This window comes from Motacilla alba, chromosome 25 (assembly GCF_015832195.1).
Source record: "Motacilla alba alba isolate MOTALB_02 chromosome 25, Motacilla_alba_V1.0_pri, whole genome shotgun sequence".
In the NCBI taxonomy this organism is placed as follows: domain Eukaryota; kingdom Metazoa; phylum Chordata; class Aves; order Passeriformes; family Motacillidae; genus Motacilla; species Motacilla alba.
In genome coordinates this window covers 2180440-2204848 of record NC_052040.1, presented here as the reverse complement: position 1 = coordinate 2204848, position 24409 = coordinate 2180440, and the positions used below count along the sequence as shown (strand labels likewise).

Here is a 24409-nt window from a genome sequence, read left to right as displayed (position 1 = left end):
AGCGGCGAGCGGGACACGCTGCAGGTGCTGCTGGACGCGTGTCGGGAGCGCGGGCGCGATGTCATCATCATCACCTCGGCCACGTCGCCCCGAGGCACCAAGACCACCCGGCAGTACCTGAACTCGCCGCCGTCGCCCGCTCTGTGCGCGTCCCCGTCGCAGGTGCAGGTGCGGGCGGCGGCGTCGCCGCCGGGAGCCGGCGGGAGGGACGAGGAGCGCGACGTGTTCCGCTTCCCGCCCGCCCCAGAACCGGCCCGGGCCGGGCCCAAGCGGCAGCTGAAGAGGCTGAACTCGGAGCCGTGGGGGCTGGCGGTGCCGGGGGTGGAGGGGATGCGCGGGGGACGCTCGGAGGGGAGCCCGGAGGGGACCCAGAGACCCCCAGAGGGAGCGCGGAGAGCCTTAGATGAGATGCGGGGACCCCCGGAGGGGACGCGGGGACCCTCGGAAGGGTCGTGGGGTTCCGAGGGGCCGCTGGAAGGGACATCGGTGCCCCCGGAGCGGCTGGCAGCGGGGCTGGAGGGGCTGCGGCTGCGCCGGCACAGCGTGGAGGGACGCGAGGTCTCGGGGCTGCCGGGAGCCGCCTGGGCAGAACGGGCGCCCCCCGCGCCCACCCCGGGCCGCTGGGCTCCCGATGCTCCGCGGGGCAAACCGCTGCGGCGGGATCCCCCCAACCCCGAGCTCGGCACCCCTCCCGGGCCGCTGCGGCACCCGGCGGGGCTGCTGGAGCGCCGCGGCTCCGGAACGCTGCCGCTGGAGCCCCCCGGGCCGGGCAGGGCCGGGCTGCTGCCGCCGCTGCCGCCCCGAGCGCTGCTCCGCCGGCACTCCATGCAGCCCGAGGCGCTGCGGCACCTCGGCGCTTTCTGCGGGGGGCTGGCCCCCGAGCCTGGCTCTTAGGGACCCCCCCTCAGGGCTCTGGAGACCCCTCCCCAAACCCGAGAGCTCTCGGGGAAGGCCTCGCCCTGCTCCGAACCCTGCTGAGGGTCAACTCCTCCATCTCTCTGTCGGCACAAACTGCACGAGCCCGAATTCGGGGAGCTGGCGGGTGCACCCCAACTCTGAGGCACCCCCAGAGTCCCCCTCCCGCTCCTGCCTCATCCTCCCAGCAGCTTTTCCCCCAGGCTCTGGCATTAAAGGCCCCGGCGCAGCTCAGCGGCCGTGAGTGGGGGGCGGTGGGCACATCTGGGGGCACAGCTGTGGCACCCCCGTGCCAGTTTTAAGGAAAAAAGGAGGATTTTTAAGACCTGAGTTGTTCTCCTGCCAGGCTGGGAGGGATCCCCAGGATCCTTGGGGATCCACAGCTTGGATGGGGAGGGATTTGAGGGAAAGGGGCACGGGAGCTTTAACGAAGGACAAAGAAGACAAACTTAGAGAAAATGTTGTTATTTGACACAAAACAAGGAATGCCCGGTGGGATAAATACCATGTGAAATTCAGGAGATTTGCCTGGGGCATGGAAAAAAACTCCCAGGATGTTCTGGGACGGGGGAGCTGGGAGGGATCCCCCAAACCCGAGGGAAATCCCCCCTGAGCCTCCAAAACTGCTGCTTCCCTCATACTTGTCCTTTGAAAACAATAAAATTCCATAAAAGCCACATTTGCCCGGGGGCTGGAGCTGCTCTGGCTCCCCCGGGCTGTGTGCAGAGCCCGGTTTGCCTCAGTTTCCCCCCAGTTTGGAGGTGGAGCAGCAAGGGGGGCGGGTTTGGATCCATCATCGGCGGCGCCGGTCCGGACTGCGGCTGCGCCGGCGCCCGCCCCTGGAAGAGAGGGAAAATTGGGAAGGGAAAGGGGATAAAGGGGAAAGGAAAGGGAAAAAGGGGGGGAAAGGGGGGGGGGGGGAAAGGGGGAAAAAGGAAAGGGAAAAAGGGGGAAAAAAGGGGGGGAAAAGGGGGGGAAGGAAAGGAAAAAGGGGGAAAAAAGGGGGGAAAAGGGGGGGAAGGAAAGGGAAAAGGGGGGGAAAAGGGGGAAAAGGGGGGGAAAGGGGGGGGAAAGGGGGGGGAAAGGGGGGGAAGGGGGGGGAAGGAAAGGGAAAAGGGGGAAAAAAGGGGGGAAAAGGGGGAAAAGGGGGGGGAAAGGAGGGGGAAAAGGAGGGGGAAAAGGAGGGGGAAAAGGAGGGGGAAAAGGAGGGGGAAAAGGAGGGGGAAAAGGAGGGGGAAAAGGAGGGGGAAAAGGAGGGGGAAAAAGGAGGGGGAAAAAGGAGGGGGAAAAAGGAGGGGGAAAAGGGGGGGGAAAGGGGGGGAAAAGGGGGGGGAAAAGGGGGGGGAAAAGGGGGGGAAGAAGGGGGGGAAAAGGGGGGGAAAAAGGGGGGGAAAAAGGGTAAGGGTATGGGGAATGTAAGGAGAGAAAGGGGAAAGGGAAGCAAGTGGGAAGAAGGCAGAAAGGGAATGGGGAAAGTAAAGGAAGATAAAGGAAAAAGGGGAGGAAAGAGGAAAAGTGGAGGGAAAAGGGGAAATGAAGGGGAAAGAGTGCAGGAAATGGGGGAGAAGAATGGGAAAAGGGTACAAGAAATGGGGAAAAAGGAGGGAAGAAAGGGGTACAGAAAACAGGCATTTTGGGGTGTTTACCCCTATTTGAACCCCGCCACCCGCGTAACAGTGCGTGGAATTCCCCCAAGTCCCTCCCATCGCCAGCGCCTGGAATTCCCAGGAATTCCCGGGAATCCCCTCACCTCCTCTTGCCCTTGGGGGGGCCCCTGACGAAGCACCAGTCCACGCTGACGGGCTGCCCCATCAGCTCCTGCCCGTTGAGCCCCTCCATGGCTGCCTGCGCCTCCTTGTACGTCTCGTACTCCACCAGCGTGTAGCCCTGGGGTGGAACGGGCCAGGAACGGGATTGGGAACGGGACACACGCCAGGGGAACTCGGGTTTGGGGGGCACAGACCCCCCGACACCCCGGGTTTAGGATTGGGAATGGGACACACGCCAGGGGAACTCGGGTTTGGGGGGCACAGACCCCCCGACACCCCAGGTTTAGGGATGGGAATGAGCCCAGCTCAGGTTTGGGGGGCACAGACCCCCTGGGCACCCCAGGTTTAGGAACAGGAATGAGCCCAGCTCAGGTTTGGGGTGTATGAACCCCCTGACACCCCAGGTTTAAGATTGGGAATGAGCCCAGGCACTGTGGGAACTCAAATTTGGGGTGCACAGACCCCCTGACACCCCAAATTTAGGACTGGGAACGCCCCAGGCACTGGGGGAATCCAGCTCCCAGCCCACCCCCAGCTCAGTTTTGGGGTGCAGGGGCCTCCCAGTCAATCAATTTTGAGCTGCAGATATTCCCATAACCCCCAAAATGAGCTCAGCTTTGGGGGTGCACCAAAGGAGGCTGAGATGGAGCTGGGGGGGGTCCCCAAAACGCCCCCTGCCCACCTTCAGGTAGCCCGTGCGCCGGTCCAGGTTCAGGTGGATGTTTTTGATCTCCCCGAATTCAGCGAATCTGTCGTGCACGTCCTCCTCCGTGGCCTCCTCGTGCACGCCCGTCACAAAGAGGATCCAGCCCTCCACGGCTGGCCAGGGAAAAGGGGGGGTCACAACGCTGGGGACGCAGCTCTGCCCCCCAAAATCCTTGGGGAGAGGGGACACGGAGCCCCCCAGTTGGGGGTTGAGCCAAAAGTGATGCTGGGAAGGTGGGGAAGAATCATCCCCAGTCCCTCCTGCTTGCTGGGGTGGGTCCCCAGTAAAAATGGAATTGTCACCCCAAAACCACTCCTTTTTCAGCAAGGAAAAGGAAATTTGGGCTGGGGAAAGCTCATCCCAGCAAGGCTGAGCCCAAAGCCAGCTCCCATTTCCCATGGGGAAGGTGCCCTGGGGACACTTGGGATGCCACGGGGCTCTCAGGAAGGAGCAGCTCCCCCAAAGTCCCCATCCCGGGAAGGGGATACGGAGCTGGGGCTGGCCCTAAAACAAACCCTGGGGATGAGGGAAGGGATTGTTCCACCTGAAATAAATCCTGGGGATGAGGGAAGGGATTGATCCACCTAAAATAAACCCTGGGAATGGGAAGGGATTGTCCCAGCCTGGGAATGAGGGAAGGGATTGTCCCAGCCTAAATAAATCCTGGGAATGGGAACGGAAGGGATTGTTCCAGCCTCTATTAAATCCTGGGAATGAGAGAGGGGAAGGGATGGGAAGGGATTGTCCCAGCCTGAATTAAGTCCTGGGAATGAGAGAGGGGAAGGGATGGTCCCAGCCTAAATAAATCCTGGGAATGAGAGAGGGGAAGGGATGGTCCCAGCCTAAATAAATCCTGGGAATGGGAATGGAAGGGATTGTTCCAGCCTAAATAAAATCCTGGGAATGAGAGAGGGGAAGGGATGGTCCCAGCAGGGCTGCAGAGCCCCAAATCCCCACCTTGGGAAGGGGATATGGAACTGGGGTGCCCTAAAATAGATCCTGGGAATGAGGGAAGGGATTGTCCCAGCCTAAATTAAATCCTGGGAATGGGAATGGGAAGGGATGGTCCCAGCCTAAATAAATCCTGGGATTGGGAAGGGAAGGGATGGTCCCAGCCTAAATAAGTCCTGGGAATGGGAATGGGAAGGGATGGTCCCAGCCTAAATAAATCCTGGGAATGGAAGGGAAGGGGTGGTCCCAGCAGGGCGGCAGACCCCTCCCAGAGCCCCCGGGTCCCCTCACATCTCTGCGGCCCCGGCTCGTCCCCGTCCTGCTCCACGCTGTCGTAATCTTCGCGCACCCGCGCGCGGGACCCCTCCTCTGGAAAAACAAACCAGGGGGGAAGAGCGGGACCCCCAAACTCCAGGGGTCACCCCGAGGGCCAGGGAAGGGGTTTGGGGGTGTTCTGGGGCCTCACCTGAGCCGAAGCCGCGGCCCTTCCGCTTCTTGGCCTTTTCCTTCAGCTTGTGGATGCTCTCTGGGGGCATTGGGGGGTCGGGGGTCAGCAGGAGCAGGGAGCCCCCCCAGAGGGACAGGGACCCCTCAGTCCGGCTGGGAATGACCCTGGGCCGGGAATGAACCCCCTGGGCTGGGAATGAACCCCCTGGGCTGGGAATGAACCCCCTGGGCTGGGAATGAACCCCCTGGGCTGGGAATGACCCTGGGCCGGGAATGAACCCCCTGGGAATGACCCTGGGATAGGAGGGGCTGGGAATGACCTCTGAGATGGGAATGACCACTGGGAGGGGAACGACCACTGGGATAGGAGGGGCTGGGAATGACCACTGGGGTGGGAATGACCCTGGGAGGGGAATGAACCCCCTGGGAATGAACCCCCTGGGAATGACCCTGGGGTGGGAATGACCACTGGGATAGGAGGGGCTGGGAATGACCACTGGGGTGGGAATGACCCTGGGAGGGGAATGAACCCCCTGGGAATGACCCCTGGGATGGGAATGAAACCCGTGGGAATGACCCCTGGGATGGGAATGAATCCCCTGGGAATGACCCCCCTGAGAATGACCACTGGGCTGGGAATGACCACTGGGATAGGAGGGGCTGGGAATGACCCCTGGGATAGGAATGAATCCCCTGGGAATGACCCCTGGGATGGGAATGAACCCCCTGGGAATGACCCCTGGGCTGGGAATGACCCCTGGGAATGACCACTGGGATGGGAATGACCCCTGGGAATGACCCCTGGGCTGGGCAGGACCCCCCGGTCCAAGCAGGGCCACCCCCAGGCAAGCCAGGACGGTCTCCCCGTGATGGGAATGACACCCCCGGGCCGGACAGCACCCCCAGAGTCCCCCCATAACCCCACGGAGCGGGAACGGACGGCAGCACCCATCTCCCGTACCGGGAGTGACCCCCCGCGCCAGGAGAGACCCCCCAGCACCGGGCAGGAACCCCCCGGCAACCACAGCAACCCCCGGCCCGGGCCCGCGCTCTCCCTGAGGCCGACGCGGCCGGAGGCGGCGGGAGCGGCTCCGCTGAGCCGGGACCCGGCCGGATCGGTCGGCGGGGCCGCTCGGGGCCGGACGGTACCGCCGCAGCCCCGCGCTCACCGTCCCCGTCCTCGTCCATAGCGAAATCCTCCCCGCCCGCCTCATGAAGATCCAGCACGTCCGCCATCTTGCCGAGAGCAGCGGGGCACGCCGGGAGCGCGCCGGAAGAGAGAGGGATGCGGCGGAAGTACCGGCGCGGCCATGTTGGGAAAGGCGTATGGCGGAAACACGGGCGCGGCCATGTTGGGAAGGGCCCGGGCGGAAGTGCCCGGTTCCGCCATGTTGAGAGGGTCACTGCGTCTTGCCGCCATTTTGAGAAGGTCGCGCTGGTTCTTTTTGCCCCGGAATTTTGAACCGCAGGAATTTTAAACCCCGGGAATTTTAAACCCTGGGAATTTCGAACCCCGGGAATTTTGAACTGCAGGAATGTCGAACCCCAGGTTTTGAACCCCGGGAATTTCAAACCCCATACCAACACGACTCAAAGCAGTTTTACAGCACAACTGGCCCCCCCAAAAAATGAGCAAGAGCACCAGAGTTAACCAAAATCGCTGGGTTTATTGTAGAAAATCCACAGCAGTGTTTATCCCGTAATTCCACTGCCTCAAGGAGCATGACTTTCTCTGTACTCAGAAAATTTGAATTTTGTTAATTTTATGACTTCCATGGAGATCAGGAGCCTCCAAACATTCTCCTTGATCCCGCAAGCAATGGAATATCCGTTTTTTTTCCCTTTTATTTTTATTATTTTACTTCCACAGTGATGGAACTCCAAAAGTCCTCCCAGATTCGTTTATCTGGAGCATAAAGAACTGGGAGGAGCTTCAAGGATTCCCTTATGTGCAGAATAAATTGTAGGATTAACTCCATGTTATCCCTAAATCAAATTTTTCCAATACTTCAGGAAAATTACACCCCACAACCCTCACCCCATCCCTTTTAAAATCCAATTTCCAGCGACATCAAATGTTAATAGTGTTTGTAGAAAGTATAAAAAATATATAAACCCCCAAAATAAGCTCGTTAGGATGTGGATATAAAAACGGGGTACCTACAGATAATGGAATTATTCCAATTTTATCCTAAAACAATGATTATTGCTGGAATATCCTGTGGTCAGGCAGAGGGAAGAAGGAGGGTGGGAACAGTGGAATCCGCAGGGTTTAAGGGGATAAGAGGTGGGAAAAGGTCTAAGCTGGGATGAAAAAGGAATTCTGGCTCGGAATTCAGTTTGTACTCCCGGTCTGCTGGGGAAAAGGGGAGTAAGATGGAAATTTCCATGGATAAATTTCCATTTTCTTGGGTGAACTCGTAGCTGTCCGAACAATTCCATGCCATAAAAGGGGTTTTTAAAGCTAAATATAGTCTAAATTCCATATGGATACAAGGGATAAGGAATGATTAGTGCAAATCCCTCCCTCATCCACAAACTCTCCAAGACTTTTCCAACCTTCCAATGCTGATGTTTGGCTCCAGACAGGGCAATTCCAAGGTGGGAACTGCAGATCCTGCTGTGCTTGGGACTGGAATGCTGCAGGCTGATCCTCGATTTAATTCCAAAATTAAATCTGGATATTGCAGGCCTTGGCATCCACTCATTCAATTAAGGAGCTCATCAAGGAGCTCTAATTGATCCCTTTCTGCTGCAGGAGGGAGGGGATCCAATGGGTTTTTCCAGAAGAAACACTGGATTCCATGGAATCCCAACTGCTCCAGCAACGATGGAGTGAGGAGGGGACAAAGCCTGGGATTTGAACCCCGAAAATGAGGGACAGGAAAAAATCTGTAGGGATTATGAGGGAATAAAACGTTCCCTAGGGAATAAGGAGCTCTCAAGGGAGTGATGAGGGAATGAGGAGCAGCTCTAAAAACCAGGATGAAACTGCTAAAACCCATTCAGGACCTTTTCCCCTAAATTTCTTCTAGATGTGCAAACGGGCTGGGATTTGGGGATCACCAGGGGCGGGATTTTGGGGTTCAGCAACCAGAGGAGTGTAAAAAGTTCCCTGGGGAATAAGGAGCTCTCAGGGGAGTGATGAGGGAATGAGAAGTAGCTCTAAAAACCAGGATAAAACTGCTAAAATCCATTCAGGACCTTTTTCCCTAAAAGTAAAAAGTTCCCTAGGGAATAAGGAGCCCTGAAAGGAGGAATGAGGGAATGAGGAGCAGCTCTAAAAACCAGGATGAAACTTGCTAAAGCCCATTCAGGACCTTTTCCCCCAAATTTCTTCTAAATGTGCAAACGGGCCGGGACTGGGGAAAGGGTTTTGGGATCACCAGGGGTGGGATTTGGGGCTCAGCAGCCAGAGGAGTGCGCTGAGCCCAGCTGGCCAGCTGCCAGCAGCAGGATGTCCTTCTTCTCCTTGTGAAACCTCAGCTCCTTCCCGGCCAGCCGGGCCTCGTCCAGCTCGCGCTCGGTGGCCGCCAGCTCCCGGGAAAGGGCTCCTGGAATGTTCTGCTCCCGGTTCACCCAGTCCAGGGCCATCTGGTTTCGGATGTCATCGTCCAGAGCACGGTGGGAGTAGTGAGCCAGGACCTCCTGGTGGGAATGGGAGGCAAAGCATTGTTAAAAGGCTGGGAAAAAAACGTCATGGGATGCAATTGTTAAAACTGGGGAGAAATCTTAAGGGAATGATGCTTTGTGAAGGCTGAGCTAGGAGAGAGGTTGGACAGAGTTAATTAATAAAGTAGGGATTTATTAAAAGGACATCCTCAATGGATGCACCTTGGGCAGTGCGAGAGCCCAGCCAGGGCTACACCCAAGTTGAACCAAAATGGTCACAAAATGAACCCAAGATGGTCACAAAATGAACTCAAAACAGACCCAAAATAGCCACAAAATGGACCCAAAATGGTCACAAAATGAACCCAAGATGTGTCACAAAATGGACACAAAATGAACCCAAGATGAACCAAAATGGTCACAAAATGAACCCAAGATGGTCACAAAATGAACTCAAAACAGACCCAAAATAGCCACAAAATGAACCCAAAATGGTCACAAAATGAACCCAAGATGAACCAAAATGGTCACAAAATGAACCCAAGATAGACCCAAAATGGTCACAAAATGGACACCTGGTCACAGGGTCTCTCACTTTTATAAGTTCCGCTCTATTTGCATATCAAAGTTAATTGTCCAATTACAGCTCCAGCCCACGAAATCCCATTTTTCTTGTTTTCTCTCTTCAGTCCATATTGTTTATGCTCTTGGGCCTGAGATTTGGACCATCTGTCCTCCACGAGGCACCAGGGGAAGCTCAGGAATGGGAAGCAGCAGCGGGATGGAGTTGGGACTCACCTGGCGTGAGCACTGACGTTCCCTCATGGCCTTCAGGCTCCCATTCCAGTGCAGCAGCTGGAAAACTGTCATCAGCTCCTGGGAGGGCAACAGGGAGGGTTTAAAACACAAATCCACTATTTCTGCATGTGCTGGGATTGCTCAGAGCTGGGTGACTTCCACTTCTGCGTTCTGGAAGGTCGGTACCATAAAATATTCTTTAATGCATGTGAAGAAACTCTCATAAATGCTGGCGGTACCCACAGCAGCAGGCTGACAGAATATAGTGATTTAGGCACCTCATTAGGGGATTCCACATTTAAAATGAAATGCAGCGACTCTCTAAACTGGGGGGGTCACTAAGAGAATATTCACTTTACAAATACAGGTAAATACATCTATATAATATATTTATAAAGTATATCTATAAATATATATATGTCTGTATTTGCATGAGAGCAGATGCTCCGTTCCCAGCTGTTCTCCTAATTCTGATCCACGTTCCAGAACCTTCCCTTGGCAGCTCAGAATTCCCATTATCCGGATGTTCTTCCCACATCCCAGTGGGATACGAGGCTGTGGTTTGGGGTCACGACACCACCAGTCCTTGGGGGAAACACCTTCCCATCTGGTGGGAGCTCCTTCTCCCCCGTTTTCAGGGATGGATCCCACTGATTAACAGGACTACTGCAATTGGGACATTTGGAAATGTCACAGTGGCAGTGAGAAACACAATTCCAAGGGTCTGGAATTACCCCGAATCCGATCAGAATCAGAAGGAAACCCTGAGTTCATTCCCCATGGAAAAAAACTAAAGATACACCTGGGAGACCAACCCAAACACCCCTTAACCAAACCAAGAGTGAAGAGGAGCAGGATCAGCACAAACTGGACACAGCACCTGGAATTCCAGCATGGATTTTCCCTTGTTGGACTCCAGCATGAAGCGGAAGGCCCCGATCCCAGTGTTGGGATTATCTGCCTCTTCTCGGTTGCCCTGCAGAGAAATTCCAGACATGGAGCCGCCATTCCCATTCCTGGGAATTCCCAATCCTGGAATTTCCAGTGGGATTCAGGAGAGCCTGATGCCAGGCTGAGGTGTCACGTGTGGATGTGACAGCCTGGTCGGACAGAGAGAAAATAAATAAGTTTTCCCAGAGTCAACCTGAGAAACTTTAGGGAGCTGGAGATAAACAATGGCAGCTAAGTATTAAAAACAACCTGCAGCTGGTGTTTTTTAACCATCTGTTTTGCATGGAATTAGAAACAAGTTTGGAAACTAGAAATAAATTTAGAAATTCGAAATAATTTGCTTCTGATTGTGATGGCGTGAATTATAACATCTGTACTGTCTTACCCTACACATGAGACTGAAAATGGGACTAGAAATAAGTTTGGAAATTAGAAATAAGTTTAAAAATTAGGAATAATTAGCTTCTGATTGTGATGACGTGAATTTACATTTGTCTCTACTGCCTCACCCTACACACGAGACCGAAAACGGAATAAAATCTTTTAAAACGCCTCTGAATTGCCCCATCTCAGGGTCAGAAAATGGCTTAATCTGACCCAAAAAAAAGCCCAGAGAAGACCCCCACGCTCACGTTGAAGGACGCCAGGGCCTCGGAGACGCTCTTCTCGATGAAGTCGTCGGTGATGCGGCGCGAGGGGTGCTCGTTGAACACGGAGTTCATCAGCGCGATCTTGGCGGCGCTGCGGCGCGCCTCGGCCTTGGTGGGACAGAACTGGGGACACACGGCCACGCTGGGGACACACGGCCACGCTGGGGACACCCCCAGCATCCCCACGCCCCCCCCAGAGCACCGGCAGCGGGGGCTGAGGGGGGCAGTCAGGAAATCACACCCCCAGGACCGGAACCGCCCGTTGCGCTGGTGATTAATTGGATTTAATTCATTTCTTCAGGCACAAAGTGTTGGCAAATTCCCCCCAAATTCCAGGATTTTGGGACAGAACCAAACAGGGTCAGAACCTCCCATTTAATTGTTTAATTAATTACCTCAGACCCAAACTCTTCCCAAATTCCAGGATTTTGGGACAGAACAGGTTCAGAATCTCCCATTGCAATCTTTAATTAATTACCTCAGACCCAAATTGATCCTATTTTCCCCCAAGAGATCAGGATTTTGGGATAGAACCAAAAGAGGTTCAGAACCTCCTGTTGCATTGGTGATTAATTTAATTTCATTCAATTTTTCAGACCCCAGGTGTTCCCAAATTCCCCCCAGAGACCAGGATTTGAGGACAGAACCAGAAGAGGTTCAGAACCTCCCACTGCATTAATAATTAATTAATAGAACCTCCCACTGCATTAATAATTAATTAATTTAATCTAATTAATTTTTACAGATCCAAAGTGTTCCCAAATTCCAGAATTTTGGTGTGGAACGACCCTGGGGCTGCTGGGATCGTTTCCCTTGGATCCATTTTCCCAACCAAGAGGAAGGGCAGGAAAGAATCTGGAACACAGCCAGGACCTGACGGGACTTTAATCTCCTTGGTGAGGGATTTGGGTCAGAGTTTTCCCCTCCAATTCCAGGATTTTGGTGTGGAATGACCCTGGGACTGCTGGAATTCTTTCCTTTGGATCCGTTTCCCAGTGGCAGGAAAGAATTTGGAACACAGCCAGGACTTGATGGATCTTTGGGGACTTTCATCTCCTCGGTGAGGGATTTGGGTCAGAGTTTTCCCAGGAGGGTGAAGGAATGGATCCCTCCAGTGGGATGTCACAGGGCTGGAAGTGGATGGTGTTTAGGGTCCTCGTGATCCAACGCTCTGATTTGATTCCCAGAGTTTTGGCATCCGCAGGAGAGGTTTTGGGACAAATCCTGAGCTCCAGCAGTGGAATATTCCTCTGCCAGTTTAAGGTTCTGCCTAATCCTGGGGAGGAGAAGGAAGGATCTAATTTTGGGAAGGAGAAGGAAGGATGAAATCCCAGGAAGGAGAAGAAGGGATCAAATCCTGGGGAGGATCAAATCTTGGGAACGAAGGATCTGATCCTGGGAAGGAAAAGGAAGGATCTAATCCTGGAAAGGAGGAGGAAAGATTTAATCCTGGGAAGGATCAAATCCTGGGATGGAGAAGGAAAAAGAAGGATCACATCATGAGAAAGAAAAGGAAGGATCTAATCCTGGGAAGGAGAAGGAAAAGGAAGGATCACATCCTGGGAAGGAGAAGAAAGGGGATCTAATCCTGGCAAGGAAAAGGAAGGATCAAATCCTGGGAAGGAGAACGAAGGATCTAATCCTGGGGAGGAAAAGGAAAAGGAAGGATCAAATCCTGGGAAGGATCACATCCTGGGAAGGAGAAGGAAGATCAGATCCAACAGTTTCCCCTGATATCTCCTCTCCTCCCTCAGCACTAAGTTGTAAGTGACCAGAACAGGGAATAAAGGACACCAAAACCCCACAATCCACATCCAAACCTTCCCAGATGGGCGCCTGCTGGGGATTCACAGCCCAGGAACAACTCGCAACTAAACCTCCTTGCAACCACAGAGCTTTGGAGGCAGACGCGGGGAGGAGAACGCCCAGCGGGGAGGAGATATTTGGGAAACGCTGCCGGAGGGGTCCGGGAGGAGCATTCCCGGGGTGCGGATCGTACCTGGAAGCTGCCGAAGCAGCTGCCCCCGGGCAGGGTGACATAGCAGACGTAGGGGGGGCTGGCGGCCGGCACCATCTCGTAGAGAACCAGGGCGCCGTTGCGAAGCTCGGCCCCGCGGGATTGCTTCATCTGCCAGAACTCCTGCAGCGCCTCCACCACGTTCACTGCCCGGGGAACGGGAGCGGGGCAGGGAGAGAAGGGATTGGGGCACGGGAATGAGGGAATGGGGCATGGGAATGAGGGAATGGGGCATGGGAATGAGGAATTGGGGCATGGGAATGAGGGAATGGGGCATGGGAATGAGGAAAAGGGGGTGAGGAAGGAAGGAAACGGGGCATGGGAAGAAGGAATTTGGCCATGGAAATAGGGAAAAGGGGGTGAGGAAGGAAAGAAGGGAATTGGGGGATGGAAAGAAGGAAAAGGGGGGAAGGGAGGAAGGAAGGGGGGAAGGAAGGAAGGAAGGAAGGAAGGAAGGAAGGGGGGGAAGGAAGGAAGGAAGGAAGGAAGGAAGGAAGGAAGGAAGGAAGGAAGGAAGGAATTGGGGCATGGAAAGAAGGAAAAGGAGAAGGGAGGAAGGAGAAGGGGGTGAGGAAGGACAGAAGGAAGGAAATGGGGCATGGAATTAAGGAAAAGGGACACGGAAATAAGGAAAAGGGACACGGAAATAAGGAAAAGTGAAAAAAGGGAATAAGAGAAAATCGATCCCCCTCCAGCCCGGCATCCCCGGCTCCCCCCGGCCCCGCTCACCGCGGCCGTAGCCCTGCGTGTGCTTGGCGAAGCTCCGCACCACGGCCTCCACCGCCTCCCGCAGCACCGCGGGCGGCCCGGCCCCGGCCCCGGCCCCGGCCGCCGTCCCGGGGGGCGCGGGGGGGCCCTGCAGCCCCAGCGGCGGCGGCGGCGGCGGCAGCCCCAGCCCCGGCCCCAATCCCGCTGCCGGTGCGGGTCCGAGCGCCGCGGGGGCCCCGGTGAGGCCGGGCCGAGCCCCGCGGGGCCCGGTGCCCACCCCGGGCTGCAGCCGCTGCGCCCGCACCGCCTCCATCGCCGCGCTCCCTCCTCAGCGCCGCGCTGTCAATCAGCGCCGCTCCGCGCACAGCCGACCAATAGGAGCGCCGGATCGGGGAGGGGGAGGCGGGGAAAGAATCAGCAGGCCAATCAGAACGCGGTGCGCGCTCGGGGGGCGGGGTCAGGGCGCGGCGCTCTCACCCACTAACACAAATAGCGGTGTGTGGTCCCGGGGCGGTAAGGAGGCGGGGATTTGGGGGACGCTATCCAATCACATTGCGGAATTCCTCGATTGACGGATAAAGAAACGAATCAAAATGCAGGAATCACAAACACGCAGAGGTGACGGTGCGGGCTGACAGCCGCGCTCTTATTGATCGGGAGAAGCAATTAATGGCGAAATAAACCAATCAAGCTCTTCGGCACTGATTCAGAGGCGGACATTACGCCTGTCGCCCATTCACGGGCTCTGTTTTGGTCGGAGCGGGCGGCTCCGCGCTCAGCCAATGAGAAGGAGCCGCCGCCGTACCGGAAGTGACGCTGCCGTACCGGGCTCGGTACCGGGCCCCGCCATGGAGGCCTGGGTGCGCTTCAGCGCCCAGAGCCAGGCCCGGGAGCGCCTCCTCAGGTGCCGCCCCGCGGGCAGGGGAGGCTCGGGGAGGGGATCACGGAGCTCCCAAAATCCCGGGGGGCGGCGGGTGGGCCTAGAGGAGATCCCGGAGAACGGGAGGCACCGGGGTGATGTCCCCGGTGCCCCGCCGTGACTCCCTCGTTGTCCCCAGGGCCGCCCAGTACGCCTGTGTCCTGGCCGGGGCCGCGCTGAGCCGCTCCGGGGGCAGCTCCGGGACCCTGAGCCGCCTGCAGCACCTGGAGGCTCACCTGAGCCTGGGCCGCAAGCGTGAGCGGGCCGGGGGGGGTCTGAGGGGGGGTCTGAGGGGGGATTGGGGTCCCACATCCCCCGGTGTCCCCCTCATGCAGTGCTGAGCTTGGGGGGCTCGGCTGGGGGGAACAGGGCGGTTCTAAGGGGGGGATTGGGGTCCCACATCCCCTGGTGTCCCCCTCATGCAGTGCTGAGCTTGGGGGGCTCGGCTGGGGGCTTCCAGGGTGGTTTTCAGGGGGGGTTTTGGGGTCTCACATCCCCTGGTGTCCCCCTCCTGCAGTGCTGCATTTGGGGGGGGGGGGACAGGGGGGTTTTGAGGGGGGGTTTTGGGGTCTCACACCCCCCGGTGTCCTCCTCATGCAGTGCTGAGCTTGGGGGGCTCGGCTGGGGGGGTCAAGGGTGGTTCTGAGGGGGGGTTTTGGGGGTCTCACATCCCCTGGTTTTCCCCCTCCTGCAATGCTAAACTTGGGGGGCTCGACTGAGGTGCTGGGGGAGGGTCAGAGTGGTTTTGAGGGGACATTTTGGGGTCTCACACCCCCAGTGACCCCCCTACTGTCCCCCCTCCTGCAGTGCTGCGTTTGGGGGTGTCCAGGGCGATTCTGAGGGGGCATTTTGGGGTCTCACATCCCCTGGTGTCCCCCTCATGCAGTGCTGCGTTTGGGGGGGCTCTGGGGGGGGAGTCAGGGTGGTTTTGAGGGGACATTTTGGGGTCTCACACCCCCGGTGACCCCCCCGGTGTCCCCTCTCCCGCAGTGCTGCGTTTGGGGGGGTTCAGGGCGGTTCTGAAGGGGATTTTGGGGTCTCACAGCCCCAGTGACCCCCCTGCTGTCCCCTCTCCCGCAGTGCTGCGTTTGGGGGGGTTCAGGACAGTTCTGAGGGGGATTTTGGGGTCTCACAGCCCCAGTGACCCCCCCGGTGTCCCCTCTCCCGCAGTGCTGCGTTTGGGGGGGTTGAGGGTGGTTCTGAGGGGGATTTTGGGGTCTCACCCCTCCCTCATTCCCCTCTCCCGCAGTGCTGCGTTTGGGGGATTGAGGGCGGTTCTGAGGGGGATTTTGGGGTCTCACAGCCCCGGTGACCCCCCTGCTGTCCCCTCTCCCGCAGTGCTGCATTTGGGGGGGTTCAGGGTGGTTCTGAGGGGGATTTTGGGGTCTCACCCCTCCCTCATGTCCCCTCTCCCGCAGTGCTGCATTTGGGGGGGTTCAGGACAGTTCTGAGGGGGATTTTGGGGTCTCACCCCTCCCTCGTGTCCCCTCTCCCGCAGTGCTGCATTTGGGGGGGTTCAGGACAGTTCTGAGGGGGATTTTGGGGTCTCACCCCTCCCTCGTGTCCCCTCTCCCGCAGTGCTGCGTTTGGGGGTTCAGGGCGGTTCTGAGGAGGGTTTTTTGGGGTCTCACACCCCCGGTGACCCCCCCGCTGTCCCCTCTCCCGCAGTGCTGCGTTTGGGGGGCTCGGCTGAGGCTCTGGGGGGTGCCCAGCGCTCGCTGCACCTCCCCGACCCCGTGCTGCGCTTCTGCCTCACCCTGTCCCACCTGAACCGGGCGCTGTTCCTGGCCTGTGACAACGTGCTGTGGGCAGGCAGGAGCGGCGTCCTGCCCGGCCTCGCCACCGACAAGTGGAGCCAGAGGGCCTTCAGGTGAGACAGGGGCCGGGGGCACGCGGGGAAAGGCCCCTCCGGTGAGTGGGGTGGGCAGGGAACGGGGGTCCCCTGGGGAGAATGAGGAATGGGGTTCCCGAGGGAGAGCTGGGAATGGGGTTCCTGAGGGAGAGCAGGGAGTGAAGCTCCTGAGGGAGAGCAGGGAGTGAAGCTCCTGAGGGAGAGCAGGGAATGGGGTTCCCCTGGGGAAAAGAAATGATGGAATTCCCAAGGGAGGATGGAAGATGGAGCTCCTGAGGGAGAGCAAGGGATGGGGGTTCCCCTGGGGAGAGCAGGGAATGGAATTCCCAAGGGAGGACAGGGAATGGGGTTCCTCTGGGGAAAGTAAGGAGTGGAATTCCCAAGGGAGGCCAAGGAATAGGATTCCCGAGGGAGAGCAGGGAATGGAACTCCCAAGGGAGAGCAGGGAATAGGATTTCTGAGGAAGAGCAGGGAATGGAATCCCCTGGGAGAGAATGAGGACTGCAATCCCATGGGAGAGCCGAAGTGCCTTTTCCATTTCCCCCAGTTCCCATTTCCATTCCCCCCAGTTCCCATTCCCCCCCAGTTCCCATTCCCATTCCCCCCAGTTTCCATTCCCCCCAGTTTCCATTCCCCCCAGTTTCCATTCCCCCCAGTTTCCATTCCCATTCCCCACAGTTTCCATTCCCCACAGTTTCCATTCCCCACAGTTCCCATTCCCCCCCAGTTCCCATTCCCCCCCAGTTCCCATTCCCCCCCAGTTCCCATTCCCCCCCAGTTCCCATTCCCCCCCAGTTCCCATTCCCCCCCAGTTCCCATTCCCCCCCAGTTCCCATTCCCCCCCAGTTCCCATTCCCCCCCAGTTCCCATTCCCCCCCAGTTCCCATTCCCCCCCAGTTCCCATTCCCCCCAGTTCCCATTTCCATTCCCCCAGTTCCCATCCCCCCCAGTTCCCATTTCCATTCCCCCCCAGTTCCCATCCCCCCCAGTTCCCATTTCCATTCCCCCCCAGTTCCCATTCCCCCAGTTCCCATTTCCATTCCCCCCCAGTTCCCATTCCCCCCAGTTCCCATCCCCCCAGTTCCCATCCCCCCAGTTCCCATCCCCCCAGTTCCCATTCCCCCCAGTTCCCATCCCCCACAGTTCCCATTCCCCCCAGTTCCCATTTCCATTCCCCCCAGTTCCCATTCCCCCCAGTTCCCATTTCCATTCCCCCAGTTCCCATTTCCATTCCCCCCAGTTCCCATTCCCCCAGTTCCCATTCCCCCCGGTTCCCATTCCCCCCGGTTCCCATCCCCCCAGTTCCCATTCCCCCCAGTTCCCATTCCCCCCAGTTCCCATTCCCCCCAGTTCCCATTCCCCCCAGTTCCCATTCCCCCCGGTTCCCATTTCCATTCCCCTCCAGTTCCCATCCCCCCAGCTCCCATGCCCCACAGTTCCCATTCCCCCCAGTTCCCATCCCGTCTCCGGGGCTGCCGGTCCCATCCAGGCCCCTGTGCTGCCTCTTCCCCCGATTCCCGTTTCCCTCCCCGCTCTCCCCAGGTATTACCTCTTCGCTCTGCTGGTGAACCTCAGCAGGGACGCCTACGAGGTGCGGCTGCTGCTGGAGCGCGCCGAGGCGGCCCGGAGGCGCGGCAGGAGCCCGGAGAGCAGCGCCGGGCCGCGGGCCGAGGGCAGGATGCAGCGCCTGCGGCTCCAGCTGCAGCTCCAGCTGCGGCTCCTGCTGCAGGTGCTGAGGGACAACCCGCCGCTGCTGCTGGACCTGCTGAGGAACGCCTGCGACCTGGTGATCCCTCTGGAGAGGCTGGGGCTGTGCCGGAGCAGCCCCGCGGTCGTGGGGTTCTGCGGGCTCAGCTCCTCCGTGCTCTCCATCCTCACCATCCTGCACCCCTGGCTCAAGCTGAAGCCGTAGTTGTCCTTGGGAATTTTGGGAATTTTGGGGGTTCATCCCAAAACTGTTGTTGTGACGGCTCTGGAGGGACTGGTGCCATCCCCATCATTCCCGACTCCTTGGAGCCACGGGGTTCCCAGCATTGGATCCCACAGGGACGTCAGCTCCCAAAATGTGGTTTTTTTTTTCCCATTGACTTTTCCAGGAATTTTAGGGGCTCAGTGTTCCCCCTTTTTGGGAAGAGGCTTTCACATGGAACCAGCTAACAGGGCTGGAAAATGGGGGTTGGGGCTGGAAAATGTGGGGTTCTGTGGGCTCAGCTCCTCCGTGCTCTCCATCCTCACCATCCTGCACCCCTGGCTCAAGCTGAAGCCGTAGTTGTCCTTGGGAATTTGGGGAATTTTGGGAATTTTGGGGGTTTATCCCAAAATTGAGGTCTGGAAGGGACTGGTCGGTGCCATCCCCATCGTTCCCGACTCCTTGGAGCCACGGGGTTCCCAGCATTGGATCCCACAGGGACGTCAGCTGTTGGTTTTTTCCCATTTTTCCCATTGACTTTTCCAGGAATTTTGGGGGCTCAGTGTTCCCCCCTTTTTGGGAAGAGGCTTTCACATAGAACCAGCTAACAGGGACTATTTGGAGCTGGAAAATGTGGGGTTGGGGCTGGAAAATGTGGGGTTCTGTGGGCTCAGCTCCTCCGTGCTCTCCATCCTCACCATCCTGCACCCCTGGCTCAAGCTGAAGCCGTAGTTATCCTTGGGAATTTTGGGAATTTTGGGGGTTCATCCCAAAATTGAGGTCTGGAAGGGACTGGCCGGTGCCATCCCCATCATTCCCGACTCCTTGGAGCCACGGGGTTCCCAGCATTGGATCCCACAGGGACATCAGCTCCCAAAATGTGGGGGTTTTTTTTTCCCCATCGACTTTTCCAGGAATTTTAGGGAAAAAGTAGGGATTCAACATTCCTCATTTCTGTCTGAGAAGAGCCTTTCAAATGGAGCCGGCTAACCAGGAAGATTTGGGGCCGGAAAATGGGGGGATTTGGGGTGGAGAATGTGGGATTTGGGGCTGGAAAATGTGGGGATTTGGGGTGGAAAATGTGGGGATTTGGGGTGGAAAATGTGGGGATTTGGGGCTGGAGAATGTGGGATTTGGGGTGGAGAATGTGGGGATTTGGGGTGGAGAATGTGGGGATTTGGGGCTGGAAAATGTGGGGGATTTGGGGCCGGAAAATGTGGGGGATTTGGGGCCGGAAAATGTGGGGGATTTGGGGCCGGAAAATGTGGGGGATTTGGGGCCGGAAAATGTGGGGGATTTGGGGCCGGAAAATGTGGGGGATTTGGGGCCGGAAAATGTGGGGGATTTGGGGCCGGAAAATGTGGGGGATTTGGGGCCGGAAAATGTGGGATTTGGGGTGGAGAATGTGGGGATTTGGGGCTGGAAAATGTGGGATTTGGGGTGAAGAATGTGGGGATTTGGGGCTGGAAAATGTGGGGGATTTGGGCTGGAAAATGTGGGAGATTTGGGGCCGGAAAATGTGGGGATTTGGGCTGGAAAATGTGGGGGATTTGGGGCTGGAAAATGTGGGATTTGGGGTGGAGAATGTGGGGATTTGGGGCTGGAAAATGTGGGATTTGGGGTGGAGAATGTGGGGGATTTGGGGCTGGAAAATGTGGGATTTGGGGTGGAGAATGTGGGGATTTGGGGCTGGAAAATGTGGAGGATTTGGGGCCGGAAAATGTGGGGGATTTGGGGCCGGAAAATGGGGATTTGGGGCTGGAAAATGTGGGGATTTGGGGCTGGAAAATGTGGGGGATTTGGGGCTGGAAAATGGGGATTTGGGCTGGAAAATGTGGATTTCTGGAGGCTCCTCGTGTTTTTTGGGGGGATAAAGCCGTGGGGTTGGGGTGATTCCGGTGCCAGGTCATGTCTCCAACCCCAGATTGTTCGGACAATTTTCCTGCTTTATAAAAACAAAAAAAAAAAAATCTGAGTGCAGGGAGAGGAGAATGGGTATCGGGAATAAATCCATGGCTTTGGGGAGCTCCAAATGATGAAATTCCAGAGGCAGATTGTCCCTGGGAGAGCAGGAATTTTTGGGAGCTGGGAATTATGAAATTCCACAGGCAGATTTTCCTTGGGAGGGCAGGTTTGAAGGGTTTTTAGGAGCTCCAAATTAAATTCCAGAGGCAGATTGTCCCTGGATGTGTCCTGGGAGAGCAGGAATATCCTCTTGGAAGGGCTTTTGGGAGCTGGGAATTATGAAATTCCAGCAGCAGGTTGTCCCTGGGACAGCAAGAAATAGGTTTGAAGGATTTTTTGGGGGCCCAAATGATGAAATCCCAGCAGCAGGTTGTCCCCGGGAGAGCAGGAATTGCTTTGGAGGATTTTTTGGGGGCCCAAGTGATGAAATTCCAGCAGCAGGTTGTCCCCGGGAGAGCAGGAATTGCTTTGAAGGGTTTTTTGGGGGCCCAAGTGATGAAATTCCAGCGGCAGGTTGTCCCCGGGAGAGCAGGAATTGCTTTGGAGGATTTTTGGGAGCTCCATCCTGCACTCCTGGGCCCATCTGGGTTTTTTTTGGGCAAAGCTGGCGTTGTGGGCTTCGGAGCGGTGCGTGGGAATTGCGTGGGAATCCGGGGGATCCCGCAGTGTAATTAAGGAATAATTTAATTATTAAAGTGCAGCCGACACTGCCTCAAACACTCCTGGAGCCCTGGGGCTGTGCCCGTTCCCTGCTTCAGCAGCCAGCACCCTGGGGGGGAGAACCCGGGGCTGGTGTCCCCCCAAAACCTGGGTCTGATAATGAACCTGGGTCTGATAATGAACCCAGTTCTGATAAGGAACCTGGTTCTGGTGCCCCCAAACCCGGGGCTGATCATGAACCTGGGTCTGATAAGGAACCCGGGGCTGATAATGAACCTGGGTCTGATAATGAACCTGGGTCTGATAATGAACCTGGGTCTGATAAGGAACCTGGGTCTGATAAGGAACCCGGTTCTGATAAGGAGCCTGGTTCTGGTGCTCCCCAAACCTGGCTCTGATCATGAACCCGGGGCTGGTGCCCCCCTAAACCCAGTTCTGATGCTAAACCTGGTCCTGATGCCCACCTAAGCCTGCCCCTGAACTGGGGGCACTGGGATGGACTGGGAATGCTGGACTGGGGACACTGGGGGGGTAGTGGGAATGCTGAACTGGGGGCACTGGGATGGACTGGGAATGCTGGGATGGGGGCACTGGGATGGACTGGGGGCACTGGGTGGAACTGGGAATGCTGGACTGGCACTGTTGGACTGGACTGGGAATGCTGGACTGGGGGCACTGGGATGGACTGGGAATGCTGGACTGGGAGCACTGGGATGGACTGGGAGTGCTGCACTGGCACTGCTGGGCTGGACTGGGAGCACTGGGATGGACTGGGAATACTGGGCTGGGAGCACTGGGATGGACTGGGGACACTGGGATGGGCTGGGAATGCTGGACTGGGGGCATTGGGATGGACTGGGGACACTGGGATGGACTGGGGACACTGGGATGGGCTGGGAATGCTGGACTGGGGGCACTGGGCTGGACTGGGAGCGCTGGACTGGGGACACTGGGCTGGACTGGGAATGCTGCACTGGCACTGCTGGGCTGGACTGGGAGCACTGGGCTGGACTGGGAGCACTGGGCTGGACTGGGAGCGCTGGACTGGGGGCACTGGGATGGACTGGGAATGCTGGGCTGGACTGGGAGCACTGGGCTGGACTGGGAATGCTGCACTGGTGCTACTGGGCTGGACTGGGAGCACTGGGATGGACTGGGAATACTGGGCTGGGAGCACTGGGATGGACTGGGGACACTGGGATGGACTGGGAATGCTGCACTGGTGCTACTGGGCTGGACTGGGAGCACTGGGCTGGCACTGCTGGGCTGGACTGGCCCCGTGCCTCAGTTTCCCCGTGTCCCGCCGGGGCGGGGCCGTCTGGAGCTGCACAGTCGCTGTTTGTCTGTTTTTTTTCTGGTTTTCTCCTCATTCCTTGGGTTGGTTTTTTATTTTTAATTCCTCCTGAAAATTCCAGCCCATCCCACAACCTCTGGCAGCACAAGTTTCCCTCTGTCCTAAATCGCCGAGTTGGAATTTTTTTCCCTTTTTTTTTTTTTTTTTTCCTTTTCATTTTTTTTTTCCCCCTTTTTTTTTTTTTTTTTTTTTTTTTTTAAACTCAGCCCGGCTGGTGGCAGTGTCACCGGGAGGACGTGGCAGCCCAAAATCCACCCAAAATCCACCCAAAATCCACCCAAAATCCGCCCAAACCCAAACCAAAACCCCTTTTTCCACCCCGTCCCCTCCTGCCTGTCCCCACAGCGAACACCCAGGTTCTGTGTGGGAGAAATTCAGATTTTTCCCACTCAATTTCCCATTAAAAAAAAGGAAAAATCCCCTTCGAACACCCAGGACCCCCAAAAAATCCTGCACCCACCTCCTCCCTTCTCCCCTCTCTTTTTTCCCTGGTTTTTACCACTTTGCCTGGTTTTTTTTCCCTTGAAATTTCGCCTCCCCCCCGTCCAAAACCGCATTTATTTTTAGCAGCCAATTGAAGACGAAGGAGGAGGGAAAATAAACGGAAAAAAAAAGAGGAAAAAAAAACCCCAAAAAAGAAAAAATTTTGTGCTGCTCGGAGTCCGAGCTGGAGCTGCGGCCATGCGGGGCGTGGGGAGCCGGGGGCTGCTCCTGGCGCTGCTCCTGCTCCCAGGTAACCCCCAAAAAATCCATTTATTTGGGGCAATTCGGGGCTAAAATTGGGATCGGGATTGGGATTGAGCTCTAGGATGGGATTGGGGTTGGAATAATCCGGGGGCAGCCACGTGGGGTTCCTCCCTCGCGCCTCTCTCTGAATTTCTGGGGGATTTTGGGATTAAAACCGACCAGTTTTGGTCATTTCCCCCCATTTAATTTAATTTTTTGAGGGAGAAAACACCAAAATCCATTAAAACCTGACCAGTTTTGGTCATTTCCCCCCATTTAATTTAATTTTTTGAGGGAGAAAACACCAAAATCCATTAAAACCTGACCAGTTTTGGTCATTTCCCCCCATTTAATTTAATTTTTTGAGGGAGAAAACACCAAAATCCATTAAAACCTGACCAGTTTTGGTCATTTCCCCCCATTTAATTTAATTTTTTGAGGGAGAAAACACCAAAATCCCTTTAAAACCGACCAGTTTTGGTCATTTCCCCCCATTTAATTTAATTTTGGAGGGAGAAAACACCAAAATCCCTTTAAAACCGACCCGTTTTTGGTCATTTCCCCCCATTTAATTTAATTTTTTGAGGGAGAAAAACACCAAAATCCCTTTGGATTTAGGCCGGGCTCAAGGGGAAACTCCAGATTTAGGTCGGGCTCAAGGTGGGAAGGGGAATTTGTAAGAGGAACTAAAACCCGGTTTTAATGGGAAAATCTTATTTTTAATGGGAAAAATCTTATTTTTAGTAGGAAAAATCATATTTTTAATGGGAAAATCATATTTTTAAATGGGAAAATCTTATTTTTAATGGGAAAATCATATTTTTAAATGGGAAAAATCTTATTTTTAAATGGGAAAAATCTTATTTTTAATGGGAAAATCATATTTTTTAATGGGAAAATCTTATTTTTAATGGGAAAAATCTTATTTTTAGTGGGAAAATCTTATTTTTAATGGGAAAAATCTTATTTTTAATGGGAAAATCTTATTTTTTAATGGGAAAAATCTTATTTTTAATGGGAAAATCATATTTTTAAATGGGAAAAATCTTAATTTTAATGGGAAAAATCTTATTTTTAATGGGAAAATCATATTTTTAAATGGGAAAAATCATATTTTTAATGGGAAAATCATATTTTTAATGGGAAAATCTTAATTTTAATGGGAAAAATCTTATTTTTAATGGGAAAATCTTATTTTTTAATGGGAAAAATCTTATTTTTTAATGGGAAAATCTTATTTTTTAATGGGAAAATCTTATTTTTAAATGGGAAAAATCTTATTTTTAAATGGGAAAAATCTTATTTTTAATGGGAAAATCTTATTTTTTAATGGGAAAAATCTTATTTTTAATGGGAAAATCATATTTTTTAATGGGAAAATCTTAATTTTAATGGGAAAAATCTTATTTTTAATGGGAAAATCATATTTTTTAATGGGAAAATCTTAATTTTAATGGGAAAAATCTTATTTTTTAATGGGAAAAATCTTATTTTTTAATG

At 55.3% G+C, this 24409-nt stretch overlaps 4 protein-coding genes across 5 annotated transcripts; 2 read left to right on the top strand and 2 right to left on the bottom strand.

Annotated features, from left to right (window-relative positions):
• Window positions 1-1642, top strand: ANKRD34A (ankyrin repeat domain 34A; the record flags this gene model as incomplete). The annotated part of the gene is made up of 1 exon (XM_038161725.1): window positions 1-1642. A coding segment is annotated over one exon (894 nt), but the record flags the coding sequence as incomplete, so codon positions are not given.
• On the bottom strand, window positions 1365-6057 carry RBM8A (RNA binding motif protein 8A). Its single transcript, XM_038162083.1, has 6 exons — window positions 5958-6057; window positions 4808-4867; window positions 4633-4710; window positions 3367-3503; window positions 2666-2802; window positions 1365-1754 (listed from the first exon to the last, which is right to left on the bottom strand). The coding sequence occupies exons 1-6, from the start codon at window positions 6022-6024 to the stop codon at window positions 1709-1711; spliced, it is 525 nt and encodes a 174-aa protein (XP_038018011.1). The 5' UTR covers window positions 6025-6057; the 3' UTR covers window positions 1365-1708.
• A 378-nt stretch (window positions 6058-6435) lies between these two features.
• On the bottom strand, window positions 6436-13870 carry LOC119711647 (LIX1-like protein). 2 transcript variants are annotated; one of them, XR_005259745.1, is made up of 7 exons: window positions 13546-13837; window positions 12799-12962; window positions 10782-10922; window positions 10079-10174; window positions 9199-9276; window positions 7993-8436; window positions 6436-7800 (listed from the first exon to the last, which is right to left on the bottom strand). XR_005259745.1 is itself a non-coding variant. In XM_038162082.1 (6 exons), exons 1-6 carry the CDS (start codon window positions 13835-13837, stop codon window positions 8194-8196), a joined length of 1014 nt encoding a protein of 337 aa, XP_038018010.1. In that variant the 5' UTR covers window positions 13838-13870; the 3' UTR covers window positions 6436-8193. The 2 variants fall into 2 exon arrangements, 1 of the variants encoding a protein (XP_038018010.1); XM_038162082.1 differs by having other exon boundaries at window positions 6436-8436; window positions 13546-13870.
• Window positions 13871-14139: 269 nt separating this feature from the next.
• Window positions 14140-18235, top strand: LOC119711562 (peroxisomal membrane protein 11B-like). The gene is made up of 4 exons (XM_038161929.1): window positions 14140-14428; window positions 14583-14698; window positions 16112-16313; window positions 17838-18235. The coding sequence occupies exons 1-4, from the start codon at window positions 14307-14309 to the stop codon at window positions 18205-18207; spliced, it is 810 nt and encodes a 269-aa protein (XP_038017857.1). The 5' UTR covers window positions 14140-14306; the 3' UTR covers window positions 18208-18235.
• The last annotated feature ends 6174 nt before the right edge of the window (window positions 18236-24409 follow it).